The sequence below is a fragment of the Tachyglossus aculeatus genome, chromosome 14 (genome assembly GCF_015852505.1).
Source record: "Tachyglossus aculeatus isolate mTacAcu1 chromosome 14, mTacAcu1.pri, whole genome shotgun sequence".
In the NCBI taxonomy this organism is placed as follows: Eukaryota; Metazoa; Chordata; class Mammalia; order Monotremata; family Tachyglossidae; genus Tachyglossus; species Tachyglossus aculeatus.
Genome location: NC_052079.1, coordinates 19,390,207 through 19,405,925, shown reverse-complemented (window position 1 = coordinate 19,405,925; position 15,719 = coordinate 19,390,207). Strand labels below are relative to the sequence as shown.

Sequence of the window (15,719 nt, the reverse complement as noted above, 5' to 3'; positions counted from 1 at the left end):
AACTTCTCTGTGCCTCAGTTACCTCATCTGTAAAATGGGGATTAGGACCGTGAGCCCCATGTGGGGCATGTGTCAAACCCGCTTTGCCTGTATCCACCCCAGAGCTGAGTGCAGTGTCTGGCACATAGTAAACGCTTACCAAATACCACAATTATTATTATTACCTCTCTGGCTTCTCCTTCTCAGTCCTTTCTGCTCTTCTTCTGGCTTAGCTCCTTAGCTCTCTGTGGCTCAGTTCTGGATGCCCTTCATTTTTCACACTACGCTCATCTCCTCGGGGAGCTTAACTGCTTCCACAGCTTCCTCTACCATCCCAAATCTACCTTCCGTGCCCCCGCCCTCTCTCCTCCTCTGCATTTTCACATCTCCTTCTGCCACCAGGACGTCTCTCCACATGTGCCCCGCCATCACTTCAAGCTCAAACTGCCCGAAACTGAGCTCCAAATCTTCCCTCCCAAATCCTCACCTCCACCTAACTTGCTCATGGCAACTGACATCATCGCCCTCCTCACCCCTCAGGCCTCTTAGGCCATCCTTGATGTCTGTCACCAAATCTGCCGTTCTTTCTCCACAAGGTCTCCACGCCCTTTCTTCTCCATCTAAACTGACTCTACGCTGTTTCAGGCACCAGTCATGTCCCAACTTGCCCACTGCATCAGCCTGCTGGGAAACCTACCTGCCTCTCCCGTCTGCCCTTTTCGGTAGAGATTTAACGCTGCTGCCTGACCATTCAGCACACATCTCCCTACTCCTCTAAAGCGTCTAATTGTTACCCACCCCTCTGAGCATCCGGCTGACACGCCAAACTATCGCCTCTAAGGTACTCAGTCGGTTCTTTTTCCCCTCCCTTCATCCTCACCCCTCTCCCTCTATACGGCAGCTCGTCTACACCATTCCTCTCCAGCCAACCTACTCACTGAACTTTGTTCTCATCTGTTTCATCACTTCATCACCATCATCATTAATGGTATTTATTGGGCACTTACTATGTATAGAGCACTGTACTAAGCGCTTGGAATAGTACACTACAAAAGGGTTGGCAAACATGGTACAGTCTGTGAGCCCGTTGTTGGGTAGGGGCCGTCTCTATGTGTTGCCAATTTGTACCTCCTAAGCGCTTAGTAGAGTGCTCTGCACATAGTAAGTGCTCAATAAATACGATTGAATGAATAGAGGGAAAGAACAAGTCCACATCTTCCTCTCTGCCTGGAATTCCCTCCCAACTCATATGGGGCAGATCCCCAGGGATTGTGTCCAACCTGACTAGCCTGTATCCACCCCAGTGCTTAGAACTGTGCCTGGCACATCATCATCATCATCAATCGTATTTATTGAGAGCTTACTATGTGCAGAGCACTGTACTAAGCACTTGGGAAATACAAATTGGCAACATATAGTATCTCTATATGTCCCTACCCAACAGCGGGCTCACAGTCTAAAAGAACTGGCACATAGTAAGTGTTTAACAAATACAAGGTTTTTTGACAAAGAATCCCTGCCCACAGAAGCTTACAGGGGAGGCAGACATTAAAATTATGGGTAGGAGAATCAGCAGTGTAGAAGGATGTGTAGATGAGAAGCAGTGTGGCTTAGTGGCAAGAGCACAGGCTTGGGAGTCTGAGGGCGTGGGTTCTAATCCCAACTCCGTCTCTTGTAGGCTGTGTGACCTTAGGCAAGCCATTTAACTTCTCAGTGCCACAGTTCCTTCACCTGGAAAATGGTGATTAAGACTGTGAGCCCGACGTGGGACAACCTGATTACCTTGTATCTATCCCAGTGCTTTGAGGAGTGCTTGGCACATAGTAAATGCTTAAACAAATACCATAATAATAATTATTTTTATGTATATGAGTGCTGTGGGGCTGGGGTGATTAGCAAAATGCTTATGGGGTACACAGCCAAATGCAGAGTTGACGCAGAGGGGAGGGCGGAGAGGGGAAATAAAGGGCTTAGTCGGGGAAGGCCTCACGGAGGAGATGTGAATTTGAGAGGGATGTGATTTTAGGTGGGAACAGTGGTGGACTTTTGGGGGTGAAGGAGGGAGTTCCAAGCCCAAGGGAGGATGTGCACAAGGGGTCAGTGGCAGTACCTCCCACCCTATTTCTCCCACCTGCCACTTTCACACTTGCACCTCACAATCACAGAGTGATCACACCCTGCCTGTGTACTTATTTATACTGCTTTATACCCCACTGCTTCCTCTTAACTAAATTATTTTAACGTCTGGCCCTGCCACTGGATTGTAATATCCTCAGGACGGAGCTCATGTCGCCTAACTCCACTGAACGCTCTCAAGCGTTTAGTTCAGCGCTCTGCACAGATATTCACTAACTGGAAGAAGAAATGTAGGACAGGAAGCAAAGTTATTGGTGTTGAAAGGAGACAGAAGGAAGCCTTAAAACTAACCGAGAACCCTGAAGCAACATCTCCCCCAAGAAGCAACATATCCAGCCAGTATCAAGCCACAGGAAAGCTCATAAATAGTCCTGAAGGGTTATTTCCATCCGTGAAAGACTGCTGTGGCATATTATGCCAAAACTGGCCTTAATCAAGCGCATCAATGAACAATAATCTACTGTTAGAGATCAAAAATCGGAAGCAATTCACCGAGACCAGCATATAACCAGTTCCCACTCCTTACTGTTTTGAAGAGCCACTCCAGTTATTGAGCAGGATCAAAGGCTTTATGATGGGTCTCTTTGATCTATTTCAGTTTGCCGATTTGACTTGTTCCCGCTCCTCTACCAGACCAATAACTGTGCATTTCTCAGAGGCTTCTGCTTGCTTGTTTACTTGTTTTGATGTCTGTCTCCCAGCTTCTGGACTGTAAGCCCGTTGTGGGCAGAGATTATCTCTATTTGTTGCTGAATCGTATTTTCCAAGCACTTGGTACAGGGCTCTGCATGCAGTAAGCGCTCAATAAATACGACTGAATGAATGAATGAATATTAACAACAACCAAGTGGTTGATTTGTGGGGACAGGACTTATTGGTTATCACATCTTTGCCCCAGCAGAATTTATAACAGCTTCTCCCATCATGGTTTAGGTTTGTAGTTATCAATCCATCAATCAGTGGTATTTACTGAACGCTTGCTATGTGCACAGTTGAATGGTGTGAATTCTCCAACTTGCAACCGAATGTTGTAACGCACAACAACTGTAACTGTGTTATTTGCTAAGCACTTATACGCCAAGCACTGCACTTAACACTGGGGTCGTTATACTATAAACACACTGGACACCATCTCAGCAATACATTCCGCCCAGTTTTCCTATAAAGTGAAGGAACAGTGGCGCTTTTGCAAAAGCTTTCAACTAACAAGCTGGTGCTGTAATACTCTTATTGATCGTATTTATTGAGCGCTTACTTTGGGCAGATTACTGGGGGGGTGGCATTTCAAACTTCCTGTAGGCGCACAAGCAGTTTCTTGGACAACGTGGGATGCGAAGTCCAGACACGTTCATGATCAATCGATCAATCAATCGTGCTTTACTGACTGCTGACTCTTTGAAATGCTTAGGTGACTACGACAGAATTAGCAGAGAAAGCGCTGCCCACAAGGACCGTAACAACCTACCCCAGAAGACAAACTAAAATGAAATACAGTTAGGGGAAGCAACAGAATTTAGAGATAGGCACATGAGTTTGGGGTTCATTGTAATGTTCCCCAATTCTCTAAATGTGTTTTGTCCAAAACACATTCTGAAAGCAAGTGTTACGGCAGAGCTGACTGAAGTGGGCTTGCATAGCCCACAGCAGACATGACAATAACTACATCTTCCAACAGCATCATCAACTGTCTAGTGGACAGAGCACAGGCCTGGGAGCCAAAATGATCTGGGTTCTAATCCTGGCTCCGCCACTTGCTGCTCTGTGACCTGGGGCAAGTCATTTCACTTCTCCGTGCCTCAGTTCGCTATCTTTAAAATGGGGATTAAGACTGAGAGCCCCATGTGGAACAGGGGACTTTGTTTAATTTGATTGCCTTCTATCTATCCCTGTGCTTAATACAGTGCTCTGCACACAGTAAACACTCAATAAATATGACTGAATGAATGAATAAATCACTTGCGCTCTGCATCTATCAATGGCATTTATTGAGTGCTTACTTTGTGTAAGGGTTCGGGAGAGGACAATGCAAAAGAATAGGCAGACAAAATTCCTGCCCACAAGGAGCTTATGGCTCCTTGCAAGTTTTCCTTGAGTATCTAGTGGATACAATGTTAGTGTCAGTCTCCTCATTCAGAGTTTCCTCAGCAAACAGTTGAACTGTGTCCAACCTGATTACCCTGTCTCTACCTCAGTGCTTAGAATAGTGCTTGGCACATTGTAAGTGCTTAACAAATACCGCAATTATTATCACAGTAAATCTTGCCTGAACCATATGTTACCAAAACTCAGGGAGAACACAGTTCAAACCACACAACATAACATGTTGGTCTTCTCATTCAGAGGTCGCTCAGCAAACAGTTGAACTGTGTCCAACCTGATTACCTTGTTTCTATCCCAATGCTTAGAATAGTGCTTGGCACATTGTAAGTGCTTAACAAATACCGCAATTATTATCATAGTAAATCTTGCCTGAACCATATGTTACCAATACTCAGGGAGAACACAGTTCAAACCACACAACATAATACTAATTAATAATTCTGGTATTTGTTAAGCTCTTCCTATATGCCAAGCACTGTTCTAAGCGCTGGGGGGGATACAAGATAATCAGGTTGTCCCACATGGGACTCAGTCTCAGTCCCCATTTTACATATGAGGCAACTGTGTGCAGCTGGGATGTGGGGGGCTGATGCTGGGATGAATTCCTCCTGCAGTATTTTATTTAGCGTACATGCAGGGGCGGGCGGGTGCGCACACACATACACGCACAGCCTCCCACTTCCTCCCCCCCTGCCAGCCACAATCTTCCCGGCTCATCTCCCCAATCCCACGGACAGGGCCGGATAATCCGGAACAGGAAGGGTGGCAGCAAAGGGGAGAGCGGAAAACAACTGAGAGAGAGTGAACGGCAGTAAAAGAGGCCACCGGATTCACACGGAAAGTCACGGCCACCAAAGGGAAACTCCGAACCGCGACAGCTAGGAGAAGAAGATGGGACGGCGGACGTTTCTTCGCTCGTCGAAATAACTCTCGCTACAGTTCTGCTTCTTCCCCTTACTACAAGCCCGGCAGCTTCTGACTATGCTTTCGGCTTCCCCTCAACAGTAGCGTACCATAAATGATGGTCAATGGCATTTCCTGAGCACATCCTTGCAAGTGCAGCACTGTACTAAGCGCTTGACTAGGACATGTTCCATAGTAAACACCCGGGCTAGGTTTGGAGTCTCTGCGGTTGAAAAAGATATACAGGATATTTTCAAGACACACTCACTTTCACTACTTTTCATCAGGGCAACAATTAAAATAGAACCCTGAAGCTTCCCCAAATAATAATAATAATAACAATACTGATGAAAAGTAGTGAAAGTGAGTGTGTCTTGAAAATATCCTGTATATCTTTTTGAAAGTAGCATGCCATATTAGGAAAAGATCATTTGGAAACGTGAGTGTCTTTGAGTATTTAGGAAAAGGGGAGTTATTACTGGGGGAGAGGTCTGTGTTTGCTTATCCTACGGTACTCTCCCAAGCCATTAGTAGAGTGTTCAGCACAGAGTAGGCCCCCAATACATACCGCTGACTGACTGACTGATTGATTGGAGTATCTCTGGTAAAGGGAAGGTGCTACTTTGTGAAATAGTGAAAGTCATAAGACTGGAGAGGAAGAACATGTTGAACTCAGGTATATGTAGAACACCTTGGTTTTTGGCAGAAAAGTGGTATGGCCTAGTGGATAGAGCACAGGCCTGGACTCAGGAGGACCTGGATTCTAGTCCCAGCTCTGCCATGTGTCTGCTGTGTGACTCTGAGCAAGTCGCTTCACTTCTCTGTGCCTCAGTTACCACATCTGTAAAATGGGAATTAAGACTGTGAGCCCCATGTGGGGCATGGATTGTGTCCAACCTGATGAGTTTGCAGCTGCCCCAGCGTTTAGTACAGTGCCTGGCACATTGTAAGCACTTTACAAATACCACGCTGCTATTTTTAGTAGTAGTCTACCATATTTACTCATCAAACTGCCTCCCCTAAAAAATCCCCCTCCCCTGCTAAATTTTTGAGAGGGAAATAAAAGCTTGGGGTTTTTGTTTTCTTTTGTTTTAAAGCCATGATAAGGGCATGTGCCAGGCTAGGAAGACAGGCAGGGTCAGAACACCTGGGATAAAGGCTTGAACTGCAAAGGTTTCTTTTTTGAAATATGCATCCAGACCACGGTGGGATGAGGGGAAAGGGTCCTGCATGGATCGTTTTTCTGAAAAGCCACTCAGTCCACACCTCCCCCTTCCTAAAATACCTTCAGTGGTTGCCCACCTATCTCCGCATCAAAAAGACAATTCTCACCATCAGCTCTGAAGCACACAATCGGCTCACCCTCCTACCTTACCTTGCTGCTTTTCTACTACAGTCCGACTCAACATGCTTCCCCAGCTTATCTGTCTCACGGTCCGCCCCTTACCCACATCCTCTCTCTGGTTTGGAACTCCTGTTCCCTCTTCATGGCTGACACAGCAGCTTTCTCTCCATCTTTAGAGTCTTACTAAAATCACATCTCTCCCAAGAGGCCTTCCCCAAATAAGCCTCACTTTCCTAAGCCCTCTATGCACCTGGTTCCTCTTACGCATTATCATCCACACCCTTCCTCCAGCTCCACAGCACATAAACCTGTGTCTGCCTGTAATTTATTTTAATGTCTGTCTCCCCATCTAGACTGTAGCTCCTTGTGGGCAGGGATCATCTAAACCCTCTCTTCCGTACTGAACTCTCCCAAGCGATTAGTACAGTATTCTTCACACAGTAATACTACTGACTGAATGACTGATTGAATAAGTGGGGTTACCACACTTCACTGAGTGCGCTAGAAATAAAAAACCTCTACCCCTTCCTTCTCCCCTCCTTTCTTCCCCATTTTTCCTCCTGCTCCTCTTTTTGCTAGACTCAATTTTTCATATAAGAGCCCCTCTCCTGTTTGGGGGCTATGAAAATTAAGCAAAAGTGGGCAATTTTGTAAGTAGAGTAATTATTTTATGTAAAGCTCAATAAATGCAATTAACTGATGGGTTGAAGGATCTTTTATATAAAGTCTGGACACTGTTTTAAAAACTCTTATTCCTGACACGTTTGTTTTGAATGATATTTTTGTGCAAACAAAGAGGTGGGGTGAGAAAAGCAGAGGACCTATTTTTTTTAATCCTCACAGATGAGCTGTAAAGCTGCAAATTCATGACAATCAACAAATTTTTACTGTACACCTTACACTGTGCAGGGGACTGTGCTTGGCCTTTACAGGAATTTATAGTGGAGAGCAAATAGAGCCCCTGCCTTTGGGAAGTTTATAGCCTAGGAACTCCTGAATTGCGTCTTGTTTTCCTCAAACTGCATCTTGCGGCAGTGGATATAAAAACAAAAACTTGGTTATAACTATGTAATTTTTAGATCAAGGGGAGAAAATCAACAATCAAGGAGTAGGGAATGAGCCCCACCATTTCCTAATTTAAAAGACAGAGTGTAATGATCACATGCTTGTCATACAGTATAATGATGCCGACTCTGTAAAGCAGTTTTGAGAGCCAAACGCTATCGGAACATAAGGGATTTTGTTTTGTTTTTCTTTCAAACCCAGAGAAGTCCGGGAAACTGTTAAGTCCTAGATGTCCCCCTAAAGCTCAGGTGATTATCTGGGTAGGAGGGGCTGGGGTGAGCTATCCCTCCCCTTTCACAACTTCTCTAGGGCCCACAGGATTGGTCCAAACCACTCCAGAATCTTGTCAACGAGAAGGCCCACAGGCTAATCTTGTCCTATTCCAACTTCAGGGAATTCCAGCAGAAAGGGATGCTCTTTGCGATGCCAAGGAGAGAAACAGGGACCAAACCCCATTCTGATTGCTGTTTCCTGTCAGCAAACATCAAAAAAAAATTACAAATGGAAGAATTACTCCCCAGTCCGATGTGAAGGAAAAGAGGCTCCCGTCCTCTTTTCTGTGAGTCCTATGTGAGACAGAAAGTGTGATCAGTCCGATTTGCTTGTTTCTACCCCAGCGCTTAGTACAGTGGTTGGCATGCTGTAAGTGCTCAACAAATACCACAACTACTATTATTGGGAATGGCTTCCGGAAAGCCACGGGAACTCTGGAATCCATGGGCCTCTGCCTAAATCCTGGAGTGAGAATCTTTCCAGGTTCCAGCAACTATCGGGAAAGGCGTTTTTACCATTTACAGTCCTCTAGACTGTAAGCTCATAGTGGACAAGGAACATGTCTACCCGTTCTGTTATACTGTACTCTCCCAAGCGCTCAGTGCACTTCTCTGCACACAGTAAATGCTTAATAAATACCACTGAATGATTGATTTAGAAAGTTGGGAAGCCTGCTGCAGTTTGAAATACCTGAATAGAAGAGTGAAGTCCCTGAGAACTGACCTCTACAACAACTGTTTTGAAGAGTGAGTGAAATTTGGACTGAACGTTTATTTTAGAAAAATTATCTGGGCGGAAAAGTATGGACTGGAGAGGGGCGAGACAGCGAGAAGGCTGGTCCAGTAGCCAAGGCTTGATTTGTCTGCTGTGTGACCTTGGGCAAGTCACTTCACGTCTCTGGGCCACAGTTACCTCCTCTGTAAAATGGGGATTGAGACGGTGAGCCCCACATGGGACATGGACTTGGTCCAACCTGATTTGCCTGTATCCGCCCCAGCGCTCAGTACAATGCCTGGCACACAGTAAGTGCTTAACAGATACCACAATGATTATTATTATTATTAATAATAAAAATGCATGGATCAGCAGGGAGCAGTTTGGATGGAGAGCAGAGGATGAACAAGTCCTTTAAAGACGGTCAGACGTGCTTATTCAGTAACTGCTATGCACAGATAACTCTCCTAAGCAGTTTTGCCCTCATTCTTGCCCTCACAGAATTTGCAGTCAAGCGCTTAGTACAGTGCTTTTGCACACAGTAAGTGCTCAGTAAATGCTACTGAATGAATAAATGAATGCAGTCTAGCAGTGGAGATACACTAAAATAAATAACAGATATATGGAAGAGCATGAGTTAAAGGAAAACTGATTTAAAACAAAAGTCTTTACTAAATGCCTGAACAGTTTAATGAATAGGTTTGTTATTATGCTTTGGGCAGAGCGAAATAGTAGCATTGTATTTGATCATTTATTACCAAAATATTTTTCAAGATCGGTAATCTAGTGATTAAATCAGTCCGAGATCAGGCGAGATTACTGTCCTGTAGTCTCACCTCAGTGATAATTGCTGACTGGTGGTTAGTTAAAAAACAAACAAACCAGAAGGAGATGAAATAATACATTCGGGGTGATACTACCAAAAATGGTGAAAAGGGGCGAGAACAAAAGAAATGGGGGTTAGAACAGTGCTTGGCACACAGTAAGCGCTTAGCAAATACTATCATTATTATTATCATTCCTTCAATGAAACATGTCACTTTATTTTTCTGTACTGAGCACCCAATTCCCCAGCATCCTGAAACTTAAAATATAGCTCTAGGCATGTACAGAGTCCTGTTTTGGTTTCCTGGGGGAAAGAGAGTTGTGCTTTCCTAAGTCTTCTCTTTGAGCAACGGGCTCACGGATCATCAATGGTAGCTCATCAATGGCAGCGGTGGTGCTGAGGGAGGGGTGAATAAAGAGCACAAATCCAAATGCAAAGGTGATGCAGAAGAGGGCGGGAGGCGAGGAAATGAGGGCTTAGTCAGGGAAGGCTTCTTGGAGGAAAAGTGCTTTCGGTAAGGAACAATCAAAGCTAACAACGTTTCGCCCTTTTGCTGGAAAATTCAACAAAAAAACCCTTTAGGAGCTGGGCTCGGCAGGCAGATTCCAAACTTGATCTGCCCTCAGGGCTAGGTGGGCCAGAATGAAAAGAAAACTAATTTGGCTTGGTCCTGGCTAGCTACCCAAGCAAGCCCTGCATAGCCCTGGGCCTGGGCCTGATCTGATTATCCTATATCTACCCCAGTGCTTAGTAAGTTTTTATTAGTGTATCTGTTAAGCACTTACTATGCATCGACCACTGTTCTAAGTGCTGGGGTAGATACAAGATCATCAGGTTGTCCCACGTGGAGCTCACAGTCTTAATCTCCATTTTTACAGATGAGGCACGGAGAAGTTAAGTGGCTTGCCCAAGGTCACACAGCAGACAAGTGGCGGATCTGGGATTAGAACCCATGTCCTCTGATTCCCAAGCCCATGCTCTTTCCACTAAGCCATGGTGCACATAGAAAATGCTTCACAAATATCACATTTACTACTACTGTTGCTACTACTACTACATGTATCAGTTGCCAAAGGGACAATTTCATTTTAACTGCCCTTATTGCAGGTGCATCCCAAGACATGACCCATTTTGAGAAGGAAATTTAATAAAAAGGGCAGAGTAAGCCCTCAATAAATACTATTGAATGAAACACAATCGGACGAATGAACCAGGGCTGCTGAGGGCATCCTCTGCACATACAGAACACCTGTCCAGGGTTTGTACGGAGAATTATAACTGGTGTTAGCCCCAAGGAGACAGATGTTTCTTCAGCCGTCCTTTCTCCAAGGGAAACAAAAAGGGCTTTATCAGGGGACACAAGGAGGCAGAGCAAATTTCAGACAGAAAAAGGGAGGGAGGGAGAGAGAGAAAAAAGGAGGGAGGGAGTGACGGAGGGAAGGAAGGAAAGAAGGAAAGAAGGAAAAAACCTTCCTTCAACTAGGCACAAGTTGGCCACAAGTCTTCTTCGAGAAGCAGCATGGCTCAATGGAAAGAGCACAGGCTTTGGAGTCAGAGGTCATGGGTTCAAATCCCGGCTCCGCCAACCGTCAGCTGTGTGACTTTGGGCAAGTCACTTAACTTCTCTATGCCTCAGTTAACTCATCTGCAAAAATGGGGATTAAGACTGTGATCCCCCCGTGGGACCACCTGATCATCTTGTAACCTCCCCAGCGCTTAGAACAGTGCTTTGCACATAGTAAATGCTTAATAAATGCCATTATTATTATTATTCAAGTGCCCATACCCCTCCATTTCATTCAGTCGTATTTATTGAGAGTTTACTCCAGCTGGAGAAACACTGGCCACAGATCACCTGCCATCTTCTAGATGCACATACCCTTTCTTTAGAGATATGCCACTTTAACACTGCTGCCTTCAATTCAAGGGAAAAATGTGCCGTGGGAAAAATCAAGACCGAAAATACACTGGGGTTGTTCCAACTTACATCTTTTTCTGACCGATGTGGGAACATCGAAGACTGGCTGTAATACATGTTTTCATCATGGTAGTCACTGTCGACACCCTCTACAAACTTCTTTCTTGAAGCACCAAACATGCTGTTTGTCACCTGGAGGACAAAGAGATTGTTATAAGGAAAGGTTTCTTTCTTGCAAAAACATTCATTCTTCTCAGTTATCCAAAACCAAAGATACCAGAACAGGCCTGTCATCCCAGATTGGACCAATGGATCATTCAGTCCGGTATTTTCTTTTTGACAAAAGGACTGGTGATATTTTGCAAACTCACTTCACTACGTATTTTGCCGATCTTCTAGAAGACTACACTGGAAGTTGTTTGCCTAAATTCTAAGACCGCTGTAAAAACGTCAACAGATTAAAAAAATGATCTTGTTCGGACTTTGAATAGTTTGACAATCATCAGAATTATTCCTTGACACATTTCGCTCCACTCCACTACTCGGGTCCTGGGAAAATAAAACAGAAGTCAGCAGAGACCGTCCCTGAAGCTCTTGTTTTTAAATCCAAGAAACTGTGTTTACTCTCAATAAGTCATTTTCAAGTATCAGTTGTGCCAGAGGTCAGCACCTTGGAGAATAGCACAGCAGATCTGAATACAAGTTTGTTTTCCTTCAGGTTATATTGCAGATATATCATCAACAAACTAGCTCTCTTCCTCCCTTCAAAGCCCTACTGAGAGCTCACCTCCTCCAGGAGGCCTTCCTAGACTGAGCCCCCACTTTTTCCTCTCCTCCTCCTCCCTTTCCCATCGCCCCCCTCCCTCCCCACTGCACATGTATATATTTGTACATATTTATCGCTCTATTTTATTTGTACATATTTGCTATACTTATTTTATTAATGATGTGTATATAGCTATAATTCTATTTACTCTGATGGCATTAACACCTACCTACTTGTTTTGTTTTATTGTCTGTCTCCCCCTTCTAGACTGTGAGCCCGTTGTCGGGTAGGGACTGTCTCTATACGTTGCCGATTTGCACTTCCCAAGCACTTAGTACAGTGCTCGGCACACAGTAAGCGCTCAATATATACAATTGAATGAACTGAATGAATGAATGAACAAAAAATAAGATACCTGCAAATGGGATTTAGAACTTGAAAATTGCCCCATCTCGTCATACTAATAAAAATGAATTTCTAGACTAATTTGCAAGGGTTGTTTTTGTTTTTTAGGTTAAAAGCAAATAATGAATTTCATGGGCCAGCTGCCATTTTATTAAATTTCAGGCCTGCAGCCAACCTGGGCCATCATCCTCCTAATTATTGAACAATACGTGACAACGTGGGACAATCTGATCACCTTGTACCCTTCCCAGCACTTAGAACAGTGCTTTGCACATAGCAAGCACTTAACAAATGCCATCATCATCATTATTATTATTATTACTATTAATGCACCAAGAACTAATATGGGGCCCTGAGCAAAGTACGATGAAAGTCATGCAGCAGAGTTCCTGGCTTCGAGGGCAAATCCTCGAAGGTCATTAGTTTGCCTTCTCTTCATAATTAAATCACCTGCAAACCTAGGACTCACAAATCGGTTTCAATATTGGCCAAGCCATTACCACTGAGTACTCTGCAAGGATTCATCCCTTTGTAAAAACACTCCATTCTCCCTAAAATACGGGGATTCGATTCTTGTTCGCTATGGGCAGGAAACCGTGCCAGCTAATTCTACCGGACTGTACTCTCCCAAGCGCTTAGTACAGTGCTCTGCAAATAGTAAGCGCTCTGCAAATACCACCGATCGACTGCCAAGAACTCCAGCCTAGGGAAACCGATGCTGTAGCATTCATGGTGTCTTAGGCAGCAATTCTCCTACCTCCAACCTCCTGGAGGTTCTTCTGACACTACAATAGTCTCTCTCCAAATAGGCTCCTGTTCCTGGACAAACACTTTCCCCCTGCCAGAGAAAACTTCTCCTCTTACCATCGGGCCCCTAAAGCCCTGCCTAAAATCTTGCAAGGATGGGTGGAGGTTCTGCTGGCTTGGGCGGTAAGTACGGACATGCAAAGACAAAATACTGGCCACCAGAGTGGCTCTGAAATGAACGCACACATGGGCATGAATACACATATGTACACACATATACACACACACAGAGGCAGTGAGCAGACGTTATTGCAATGCCAAAGTCTCCTCTGCAGAGGGTATTGCTCTATTTTATTCTTGCCCCTTCCACAGGAATTTTTAATTTAATCTAGGCCATCCAATCCAGTCCAAACCATGCGGACCAATTCCCCCCCGCCTCATCCCATCCCACCATCTGTCACCAAGTAGCACAATGTTTCTTCTGTAAATTTCAAAACAGGCGCCTAGTAAATTTAAATGATCGCACGGTCAATTCAACGACATTAGAGCTCGGTAACAGGAACCAAAGTCGGAATGCTACCAATCCAAGCTTCTTTCTCTTGGTTTTTACAACCGAAGACCATAACGAGAGTAAACACAATTGCTATTCTGGTATCCGGCTTCAGTTTGGAAATGTTAAGTATGATTTCTTTTATATCCATCTGAAGCAGGGGAAGGCTCGAATGCTCCGTTTTGGGTTTTTTTTTTAACATTTTGTAAAGGAGAGCTTCCCCCCATCCCTCTGCAATAAAGCAGAACGTATGCCAAGAACGATACTGTGGTGGCGTAAGAAAACGGTTGTTTTAATTTGGACTGGGAAGAAAAGCGTTTGTTCAAGTGATTTAGTGACCTCTCATTTTCCCTTCTGACTTCTGGGCTCCTCCTGAAGCTCACTTTTGTAAAGGTCCCGTCCCCGCTCAAGAGAGGAAGTCACATCCTTACCATTAAGGGGAGCCCTGAACTAACAAACTTTGCAACTGTGCTCCAAAAAGGCTTTAAAAATGTCTTTCCTGTGGAATGCTTTGCTCGTCTACCCGCTAGAAAATGTAAGCATCGGGCAGAATTCAACTATAAAAGGCTAGCCTGGGGAGATTTCAATGACATCATTCAAATGACCACCACACTCCCGGGGAAATTACAGAGCTTAAAGAAGGCTGAAAGTAGAACGCCGATTAACTAAATGTTGTCGGCTGAAGTATCCCAAAGAACAGAACCAAAACATGACTAAAATGTAGTGCTCAGAAACTCAATCTGAATACTTTCTTATTCTAAACTATCAAATTACAGCTTATGCAATTATTTTCCTTTGAGGATATGCCTCAGAACTTTATATTGTAATCTCTTTGGTTCCAGCCTCTGGAAAATCTTAGAATACCCATTAAGTAGACTTCAGTTTCTGAATCTGGTAGTGAATATGTTTAAGGTAGCAGCCATTCAAGTGAGCATTTACTAGCATGAAAGAAAATGCATAGAGATTACAACAGATTCGGTGACGGGTAGCTCTGTGTATTAATTGGTACAAAAGTTTCATGCTACCAAAATTTAGTTCTGAAGTTACTTTTCTGATGCAACCCCTGGCCCACGTTCTCCTGGAACTCCTTCCCCCTTCTTTTGTGACCTCCACCACTCTTCCCACTTCCAAAACCCTTCCAAAATCACATCTCCTCCAAGAGGCTTTTGGATTCATCCCCGCCTCACTGTACTTATATAAATCACACTCTACCATTTTCGGTATCCCTCATCCGCTTTAATGTCTGTCTACAGGAGGGGTCCTCTAGACTGTAAACTCGCGATGGACAGGGAACATGTCTGCCAATTCTGTTGTACTATACTCTCCCAAGCACTTAGTTCAGTGCTCCGCACCAAGTAAGCGCTCAATAAATACCACTGATCGATTGGCTGATTGATGACTGCTCCCACCTTCAAATTCCAGCTTTCTCTGCTTCACCTCACACAACCTTCATCAATGCAAGTCCAGAAAGTGATTAAATGCAGACCTGAGCTGTGGGCATGGGGGCTGGCAGGCAGTTTAATGACGGGATCAAGATCATCCCCAAAGTTCCCCTTATGATAACTGGGAGATGGAGGGGAAATGAGGGGGAAGCAAAGACTGTTATTGTTGAGACTGGATCCCCCAGATGCATTCAGCTCAGTGGTTTTGAAGTAAACAAGGCTTGGTGAAACCAACCATAAAATCACAGGTGCTCTGGGGAACTGAATTTTAATATTCTAGTTTGCAGCAGCATAGGTAGTTGGTATCCTTACATAAGTTATCCTTTGCCATAAATTCCAAAATGGGGAGTAAATGACCTGCAGATTACTCTATGCTTTCTGCTCCTTACTCCCAAATTGAGCACAGAACGGGGAAAGCTGTGTAAGGGAAGAGACCCTTCCATTACTCTTAAACAATCTCGGTTCAGGTGAGTTTAGTGGCCGGATTAGTGGAAGACATTTGCAAATCCAGATTTACAGTATTTTGCTATTTTCATATCAACAACTTTTT

At 44.3% G+C, this 15,719-nt stretch overlaps 1 protein-coding gene across 3 annotated transcripts in view; it reads right to left on the bottom strand.

The window, feature by feature from the left end:
* Positions 1-15,719, bottom strand: part of CNOT2 (CCR4-NOT transcription complex subunit 2) — a 121,191-nt gene that overhangs the window by 49,588 nt on the left and 55,884 nt on the right. For all 3 annotated transcript variants that reach the window (XM_038756243.1, XM_038756241.1, XM_038756242.1), the window contains one exon: positions 11,329-11,451. In XM_038756243.1, the coding sequence (XP_038612171.1) occupies positions 11,329-11,439 (111 nt within the window). In that variant the 5' untranslated portion in view covers positions 11,440-11,451. The remainder of the gene's footprint in view (positions 1-11,328; positions 11,452-15,719) is intronic.